The sequence below is a fragment of the Rhamphochromis longiceps genome, linkage group LG20, assembly GCF_057381845.1.
Source record: "Rhamphochromis longiceps isolate RC_006_pf linkage group LG20, R_longiceps_female_GT1.1, whole genome shotgun sequence".
In the NCBI taxonomy this organism is placed as follows: domain Eukaryota; kingdom Metazoa; phylum Chordata; class Actinopteri; order Cichliformes; family Cichlidae; genus Rhamphochromis; species Rhamphochromis longiceps.
The window spans coordinates 37,648,722-37,658,566 of record NC_140576.1 but is presented as its reverse complement, the minus strand read 5'-3'; the positions used below and the strand labels follow the sequence as shown (position 1 = coordinate 37,658,566).

At 40.2% G+C, this 9,845-nt stretch overlaps 1 protein-coding gene across 1 annotated transcript; it reads left to right on the top strand.

Moving 5' to 3' along the window:
- Positions 1 to 6,961, top strand: LOC146645907 (polymeric immunoglobulin receptor-like). Its single transcript, XM_085394204.1, has 7 exons — positions 1 to 40; positions 2,536 to 2,871; positions 3,202 to 3,516; positions 4,314 to 4,439; positions 4,907 to 4,944; positions 6,527 to 6,646; positions 6,815 to 6,961. Exons 1-7 carry the CDS (start codon positions 1 to 3, stop codon positions 6,959 to 6,961), a joined length of 1,122 nt encoding a protein of 373 aa, XP_085250330.1.
- Positions 6,962 to 9,845: the final 2,884 nt, after the last annotated feature.

Sequence of the window (9,845 nt, the reverse complement as noted above, 5' to 3'; positions counted from 1 at the left end):
ATGAACACCCTTCACAGTTTGATCTACTTCTTCTTCATTTGTGAGTATATTGGCATATTTTTGTGGCACTTATGTTTCTTACTTTTCTTATTGTTACACATGGTCATCTCAGTCAGCTGTGAGTTGCTTTAATGGGCAGCTTTTCCCTTCTTGTTAACTGCTGGGACACAAAGCTCATTCTGTGCCACTGTGGTTATCGTTCTGCTTCTTTTTCACTGATTGTTAAAGCTTTCTTTATTTTAGGGATGCAACTGATGGCAAATAGGCGTAGCATTAAAACATAATCAGTGATTAACCTACCAATTAATTTAGTGAATAAATATCTTGATGTATGCTCAATCATCCGGGTAAGGAAATCCCAAACAGCTGATTCTGTTCATCTGGATGTAGAGTTTTCAGTGGAAGAAACATTTCATCACTCATCCAGGTGACTTCTTCGGTCTCAGCTGACTGCAGGATTCATTATGCAAACAGTACATTTGCATAATGACTGAAACCAGCCCAGTAAGGGAACTGGGAGATAAGCAGCTTATGGCCATACCACCCTGAGCATGTCCGATCTTGTCTGATCTCAAAAACTAAGCAGGGTTGGGCTTGGATAGGACTTGGATGGGAGCCTGCCTGTGAATGCCAGGTGGTGTGAGTGTGTTTCAGAGCCCAGCACAGAAACAGCTTTAGTGAAGGTTACAAATGATCTTCTTATGGCCTCTGACAGTGGACTCATCTCTGTGCTTGTCCTGCTAGACCTCAGTGCAGCGTTCGATACTGTCGACCATAATATCCTATTAGAGCGATTAGAACATGCTGTAGGTATTACAGGTACTGTGCTGCAGTGGTTTGTATCATATCTATCTAATAGACTCCAGTTTGTGCATGTAAATGGAGAGTCCTCTTCACACACTGAGGTTAATTATGGAGTTCCACAGGGTTCAGTGCTAGGACCAATTCTGTTTACATTATACATGCTTCCCTTAGGCAGTATCATTAGAAGACATAGCATACATTTACACTGCTATGCAGATGACACCCAGCTCTATCTGTCCATGAAGCCAGATAACACACACCAATGAGTTAAACTGCAGGAATGTCTTAAAGACATAAAGACCTGGATGGCTGCTAACTTTCTGCTTCTTAGTTCAGATCAAACTGAGGTTATTGTACTCGGCCCTGAAAATCTTAGAAATATGGTATCTAAGCAGATTCTTACTCTGGATGGCATTACCTTGGCCTCCAGTAACGCTGTGAGGAACCTTGGAGTCATTTTTGACCAGGACATGTCCTTCAACGCACATATTAAACAAATATGTAAGACTGCTTTCTTCCATTTGCGCAACATCTCTAAAATTAAAAATATCCTGTCTCAGAGTGACGCTGAAAAACTAGTTCATGCATTTATTACTTCCAGGCTGGACGACTGTAATTCATTATTATCAGGATGTCCAAAAAACTCCCTGAAAAGCCTTCAGCTAATCCAAAATGCTGCAGCAAGAGTCCTGACAGGGACTAGAAAGAGAGAGCAGATTTCTCCTGTTTTGGCTTCCTGTTAAATCCAGAATTGAATTCAAAATCCTGCTCCTCACATACAAGGTCTTAAATAATCAGGCCCCATCTTATCTTAATGACCTTGTAGTACCATATCACCCTATTAGAGCACTTCGCTCTCGCTCTGCAGGCCTACTTGTTGTTCCTAGAGTATTTAAAAGTAGAATGGGAGGCAGAGCCTTCAGTTTTCAGGCCCCTCTTCTGTGGAACCAGCTTCCAGTTTGGATTCAGGAGACAGACACTATCTCTACTTTCAAGATTAGGCTTCAAACTTTCCTTTTTGCTAAAGCATATAGTTAGGGCTGGACCAGGTGACCCTGAATCCTCCCTTAGTTATGCTGCAATAGATGTAGGCTGCCGGGGGATTCCCATGATGCATTGAGTTTTTCCTTTCCAGTCACCTTCTTCACTCACTATGTGTTAACAGACCTCTCTGCATTGAATCATATCTGTTATTAACCTATGTCTCTCTTCCACAGCGTGTCTTTATCCTGTCTTCCTTCTCTCACCCCAACCAATCACAGCAGATGGCCCCGCCCCTCCCTGAGCCTATAAATAAAATTGATTTGTATTGAACTCCGGTCTTAATAGACTGGTCATTTAAAATAGTTTGTCACTTTAATTATAAAATATCATATTTTAAATCTTTTTTACAAAATGTACAAAGTTCCCCTCCATTGTAGACACTAATATTCTAATAAAAACTTTTTCACAGTCCAGCTGTTTGGTACCTTAGATTATGGTTTAGCAACAGCTGATAAAATAACTCCACCTCTCTCTGTTCACTGATGCTCTCATTTTGTTTGTTTGTTTTGTTCTTAAACTTGCAGCAGAGCCTGTTACAGCAGGTGGCGCTTGAGGCGGCTGCTGACATGGCCTTTGCCCAAGAGTCAGCTCTGCTCTCAGTGTGTCTGTGTGTGAATGCTGTGATCAGACTGCAGCTTCTTACAGGAAGTACAAACAGTAACTGTTGATGGTTCATGTTTCCAACAGCTCTGCAGGAGGGAAACCCTGAAGTCACCGATGCTCAGTTTGTTTACTATGGAGTCATTGGAGGAAATATTACAGTTCCTCTTGTTTTTCAATCATCTGGAACATGGAAGATGTTCTGCAGAGAAGAATGTGAAGGAGAAAACATTCTCATTAATACAACTGATGTCAGAGCTCAAACAGGCAGATACAGCATTGAATATGAAATAGAATCAGTTTATGTTTTATATGTGAGCATCTCAAAGCTGACTGAGTCTGACTCTGGACAGTACAGCTGTGTTTTGGGTGGATCTTCATCATCAGCTTCATACGAACGGTTCGTGATCGTTGTTGCTGAAGGTGAGTTTCTGTTTCAGCTGTGGAAATGTTTAGTTTCTGTTTCTGAAGCAAAGTTTGAGTTTCACTGACAGCTGCTGACGGTTTAAAGAAGCTGAAGTTTGTTCTTTATAAAAATCTCAAATCTGGAAAACTTTGGTATTGCAATATTTTGAAGGAATAAATCGGTCGCAAATAAGATTTTTTTTTCTCACTGTGCTTAAAGCTGATAATTCAGTAATAAATAAGACTGTAATCTAATCTATTAAAATCTAATGATGTGCAGATTATGAAGCAGCATCAGTGGCTTCTGCAGCACTGATAGTAACTATTGATTGTTTGTCTCTTTAACAGCACTGCTGGATGGAAACGATGATCAGCTGAAACACTTTGATAAAGAAACTGGAAGCTCTCTCACAGTCGGATGTTCCTTTAATCAACCTGGAAACACAAAGTTCTTCTGCAGAGGAGAGTGTGGAGGACACAACACTCTTGTTCAAACAGATGATGTCAAAGCTCAGAGAGGCAGATACAACATTGGATATGCTTCACATACAGATCCAGGAGTTCTGTATGTGAGCATCACACAGCTGACCAAGTCTGACTCAGGACGGTACAGATGTTACCTGGGTGGTTCATCCAGAGAGTTTGAGGTCACTGTCACAGACGGTGAGTTTTTACTGACATTAATCAAATGTTGTCAGAGTGGAGCTGTTCAGCTGTTCCTTATTTCCTGTCATATATCTGCTGTTCCAGTGGTGGATGTTCATGTTGAACACGAGCAAAGTTTCTAATAATGAGCTCAGTGTCTGTACAGTGATCCCTGTGCGCCAACAGCTCAGGCTGCAGACTGCTCTGAGTGTTAGACTGTTTCTCCCACTGAAAAAGTTACATGCAGATGAACAGAATCAACCTTTTGGAGTTTTTCTACTCTGTACAATGTAAAATAAAGGGGAGAAGCCTTATGAAGACTTTGCCGTGGTCACAGACGCCCCGTCTACCTGCTTTCAAATCTCCTGTTTTTGAGGATCAGCCTCAACAGAAGACGTAAAGATGAGAACTGATGAAACAGCTTGTTTCAGACAGAGAATGATCTGAGGGGCTGCTCCAACACACGAGGCTCAACTGTAAAAACACAAAGTTACTGTAGTGCAGTCCAAGAATAAAAATACATGGAAGCATTAATGAGCAGAATAGGTCCACTTTAACGTCTCTGGTAGCTAAATAATATTTTTATTGATCATTGCAGTTGTTAGTGTTTCAAAAATCTGTATATAAAAGATAAATAACACAAATATTTAATTTATTACTTTCACAGTCTTTGCGAAGAAAATTAAGAAAATGAAGTTGTTCACATTTTTTCCTTTATTTTCTCCTCTGGGGCTTCTGTCTAGATTTTTATTTATTTTATTTATTTTAGTTCACGTATCTAACCACAGCTAAAGCTCTCTGATCTTTTTCACCAGTCATCCCATCATTAACTGGACAGAACCAGCATGGGCTGTATGTGGGTCTGACTCTGACGGTCACCGTCATCCTGGTCTCAGTGTCTGTGCTGATATTCTACAAGAAACGATCCTCTAAACGAAAAGGTGAGACAACAGGAGCACGGGTGACACTTTCCATTTCTCACAGTAATGAACGTTTTAGTCGTTGGCGTCTCTTTACAGTTAAATAACGTTTTGGAAACACACATTTTTTGTATTCAGAATATTTTCCCATAGAAGATTTGAAAATGCAGTGTGTTTCTGTCACGGTTAGCGCTGGCCGACCGTGGGGATGTGGGGAAAGGAGGACCCAAATGCTGGACTTATTTACAGTGCAGTAAATATTCACATAAATAATCCCGTGGATTCCCCTGACTCCCATGTTGTGTCTTCCTCCTCAATAAGTCTGTGCCTCGTGCTCTCCACCCCCATGTGTCTGCACTCCCCGTGCTCGCTGCTCTCTGGCTTTGTGAACAGATGAACATTTCAAGACATCAGATTTATTTGCAGGGACCAGTTGCACCTGACCTTTCACCTGTAATAGTTTAAACTCACCTTTGTGCTTTTTTCAGATGTTCCTGTGGAAACACAGTATGCTGATGTCACAGAGGTGAGTTTGGGGAACTTTGAATCTTTTAAACTGTTCAAGAGTCCAGTGAAGAAAACTCAAAACAAGAAAAAGTTTTAACGTCACGAATTTCTTCACAAATAAAATTTCAATCATTAAAGGAAAAAATTACCAATAATCATCCCACAGATGTAATATTATCTACAGCTACTCTTAGTACCATTGATGTTAAGTTAGACTCTTTTTCTCCAATTGATCTTTCTGAGTTAACTTCAATAATTACTTCCTCCAAACCATCAACGTGTCTTTTAGACCCCATTCCTACAAAACTGCTCAAAGAAGTCCTGCCATTAATTAATTCTTCGATCTTAAATATGATCAACCTATCTCTAATAATCGGCTATGTACCACAGGCCTTCAAGCTGGCTGTAGTTAAACCTTTACTCAAAAAGCATCTCTAGACCCAGCAGTCTTAGCTAATTATAGGCCAATCTCCAACCTTCCTTTACATCTACATGGTGTATATATAATGTATAATTATTTATCCAATTAATTATTTTTTTTGTTAAAAGAAAAAGGTCTATGGATAATATTCACTCAGTTTGAATATCATACTTGGGGTGTCTGGCCCACAGTGGTTGTCAGAGGAGTGGGTTGGTCCTGTGTGTCGCCCTTGGTGTATGTATGAGGGGTGGTTTGCTAAGTTGGGGGTGGATACCTTGGCAGTCATGCAGGGGGCTGTTTTTTTTCTCTGTCATGTGTTGGCTCTTGGCTGTGGGTGGGGTGGAAGTGGCCCTGGATATGTGGAGCAGTTGGACATGGAGAGGAGCAGGAGTGGGCTGATCCTGCCGGCTCTTTCCGGCTTCGCTCTCTTCACTTCTCTTTCACTTGATCTGCCCCCTGCGTAGTGCAGTCCTGGGGTCCTTCCTGCAGGCCCACTGCCCTATCCCTGTGCATGGCCCTCTGCTTTGGGGTGCGTGTCTCTCACCTCCAGAGTTGATGGGGGTCTAGGGGTGTGGAGCCTGGGTGGGTGGGCAGCTTGCGTGACTGGTTGTAGTGCACCTACAACACCTACAACTGGGCCGCTGCTGGTGGTGGTAGTGGGAGGCTCTGGACACTGGTGCAGACTTTCATCCATGTTTCTCACACAGCACACTGCTGTTCTCGGCTTCTTGATCTTGGCTACTTTTGGAACCAACTGGGTCTCGTGATTTCTCATCATCTCATCAACCCTCTTTGTTTTCTATGATGTTTGAATTGTTGTGATTCAGGTGATCTTGATGGGGGTCCAGATGTTCTCTCAGGACAACTGTCAACACTGCCTGGTGTGATCAACACTAGTGTGTTAACCATTGTTTGAATGTTTGGTTTCAGGGCTTTCACACACACACACACACACACACACATTAGAAATATCCTGTCTCAGAGTGAAAAACTAGTTCATGCATTTATTACTTCCAGGCTGGACGATTGTAATTCATTATTATCAGGAAGTCCTAAAAACTCCCTGAAAAGCCTTCAGCTAATCCAAAATGCTGCAGCAAGGGTCCTGACAGGGACTAGAAAGAGAGCAGATTTCTCCTACAGTGACTTCTGTTCATTGGCTTCTTTTCTCTCTTTTCAGGCGACAGACAACTCAAACAAACTCACCCATAGTGCACTGAGTTTTCTTAACAAGGCCCGTGTCTCTCCCAGCAACGCCTCCTGTAGTAACACCGATGAAGTTGTGTCCTCCGTGTCTCGAGTACGTAGGATGCCAGAGATCATCTGCTGTCCTTAACTGCAGATCATCTTCAGTGTTGCTGCCACGATTCTCTAAATGGATGAAATGAAGCTGCTTTCAGCCTCTGTGTAAATGTTCTAGAAAAGATTCAGATTGTATAATAATAATAAATATTTGTCTGTTTTTTAGAAAGTGCACTTTAAGAACTTAAGTCCTGTTTCTACATGTAAAGCCTCAAACTACCAGAACCTTAATGGAGCCACCAGAGACCTGGACCAAATCTACTCCACACTCAAAATCCCTGACCAGACTCTCCAGACTCAGAGCAGAACATGAACATCAAAAAGACAATAAAAATAAAATAAAATTAATATTTCTAGTCTGGGTTAAAAGCCAAGCCAAAAAAAGATGATGCAGTGAGTCAGAGTAGCGTCCAGTCATAAAGCTGGCCAAGCTATTTGTGAAAAATTCATGTATCTGTCATATTAGCAGTCGAAACAAAATCTTTTTAAAAGTACAGAGAAGATTGTGGTGCTGAAACTTGAAAAGTCCAGTACATTTTACGTGTGGTTGATCTTCAGAAAAACTCCTTTTACTAAACATCAAGTAGGATTAGGAACAACTTTAGAAGTTAATAACTGTCGAGATTAAATGAACCAAATGTTCAACCACTCACAAATATCCAAGTCAATAACTGTACATCAGCAAAACAAGCAGTTTTTCAGCTTATGTTTGTAAAACAATAAACTGTCATTTACAAATACTCGTCTCCAGAGTCGGAAACAGAAGCATGAAGGCTTGTGAATATGCTCCCCCCTCTTTCCTGGAATAATGTGCAGAAGGAGCCGACACTGTGGGAACAGTTTCCTCTGAAGGAGTTTAACAGCAGGACTGCTAACGTGCAATGAGAGGGGAAGAAGAAAACACTTGTAAATATTTCAGAAAATTTGGTGTTTTTTTTTTATTTCAAATATTGTACAACAAGACAAAACTGCAAACTTCACATTTGTTTCTCACTCTTAACTGAAATCTTTCACCTACCAAACAAACACATCGCTCCTCTCTTTGCAGACACGTGGCGGCACTTCTGCTGTCATTTTGTTCGTATGTAACAAAGTAAAAAGTGTACACATGAGTTTGTGACTCTCATTGAACTAACACAGCTGATGCCTCAGCGTGTTGGTGCTCTCTGCTCATATTAAATCATTTCTTATAGAACTTATTTTAACATTTCACTCAAAAACAAACAAAAAAGTCACTTCAGGGGCCAAACTGTGTTATATTTCATCAGGTCAATATCTGTGTGTTTGAGCTCCCTGCTCTGAGGGGAACTTTGATGTTCTGCTATTTTCATTTCATCTGAAACCCACACTCGGCTTCAATACCGTGGGATTCCTTAACCACAGTGTTGTATAAATTGTAGTTACACAAGAGAAACCAGCCTTCAGCTTCCATGTGAGTCTGCATTTTTCTTTTGTCTTTCTTATAGTAAATATGTTATATTTACAGAATCCACAGGCATTAATAAAGTATCCTGATCCATTGATTTGTAAATGTCATAAACACATATTTTATTCATTATATCAAATAATTCTATTTTATTTATTTGGTTCTGTATTTTTATTCAGAATAGAACAGAAAACATATAAAATGTTCACACTGAGAAAATGAACCATTTTAAGAAAACTAAGCTCATTTTGAATTTGATGGCAGACGCAGGGCGTGTTCCTCGCTGAGCAGCGTCTCCTCTTCTTTGAACAAGATGGCAAGATGCAAACCCCAAGTTGCTCCCCGATGCATCAGAGTGTGAATGTCATTAGAAAAGCACTCAGTTTAGAGACGTGCTTGTGAGATTGGGTGAATGTGGCACACTGTAAAAAAAATGTAATATAAAAGAATTTTACTGTGTATTTTATAGTTTTGTACTGTTTTTCTAGAATATCATTAAATTTACATAAATAGGCTGTGATTTTACATTTCAAATGTAAATTAATGTAAACTTGCTGTAAATGTAATAAAACATAATTTTCTTGTTTTTTAAATATATCTGTCTGTACATGTGCATATTTAGATTGTTAAAATACTTTCACAAATGTATCACAATTTCACAAATATTTGTCCGTTATTTGAAAGATTGAACTGTTAAATTCAAATGTAATGCTATGGAAAAATATATAAAATGATTCTTATAAACTTTTTTTACACCAAATAATAATAATAATTATTGTTATTTAGGGCGATCGTGGCTCAAGAGTTGGCAGTTCGTCTTGTAATCGGAAGGTTGCTGGTTCGAGCCCCGGCTCGGACAGTCTCGGTCATTGTGTTCTTGGGCAAGACACTTCACCTGCCACCTGCCAGAGGGGCCGATGGCGCGATATGGCAGCCTCGCCTCTGTCAGTCTGTCCCGGGGCAGCTGTGGCTACACCTGTAGCTGCCTCCACCAGTGTGTGAATGTGAGAGTGGATGAATAGTGGAGTTGTAAAGCGCTTTGAGGGTCACAAAAAGCCCTATATGAATGCAATCCATTATTATTTAAACCAACTGTTAACTGTATATTATATTTCTGTACATTTAAGTATTATTATTCATATTGCCGCATTCATTGACCTTGTTTACAGGTAATTTCTTTGTTTAATCACATTAAAATGTTCCCAATTTAATGTTTAAAAGCACTTGAAAAAGGCAAAATCCCATGTAAAATTAACGCAACAAACTGTATTGGCATTACTGAAAATAACTGTATTTTTACGAGAAAGTTCTTTTCTGTTATTTTATGGGATTATTTTGGCGCCCCAGCTAGAATATTACTGTTGTTTTAGGATTTTCTTTTTCACACTGCATGTTGCATATGAGAATCAGTCCATTTACCATTTAGTCTGCTGCTCAGCAGTGCTCGCTCTTCTTTGTTGTATGTTACATCTTTAACATAGTGTCACTCATGGAGACTGGCCCAGGAACAGCTGGCTCATGCAGGCATGTCATTGGTTGACGATGACGTCGGGGAGCGCTTGATTTTGTTTTGCGCTGCATTTTTATTGGTGGAGGCTGCAGTATCGTTCAGTCGTGCCCATTTAATCGTGGAAAGATAATCACTGAGCATCAAATCTGATTAATTGTGCAGCCCTGATGAACACAACAAACACCTGAAAGCATGAAACTGTGTGCTAATACTTTACACACGGGCTGTGTGTGTGTGTGTGTTTGTGTGTGTGTGTGTGTG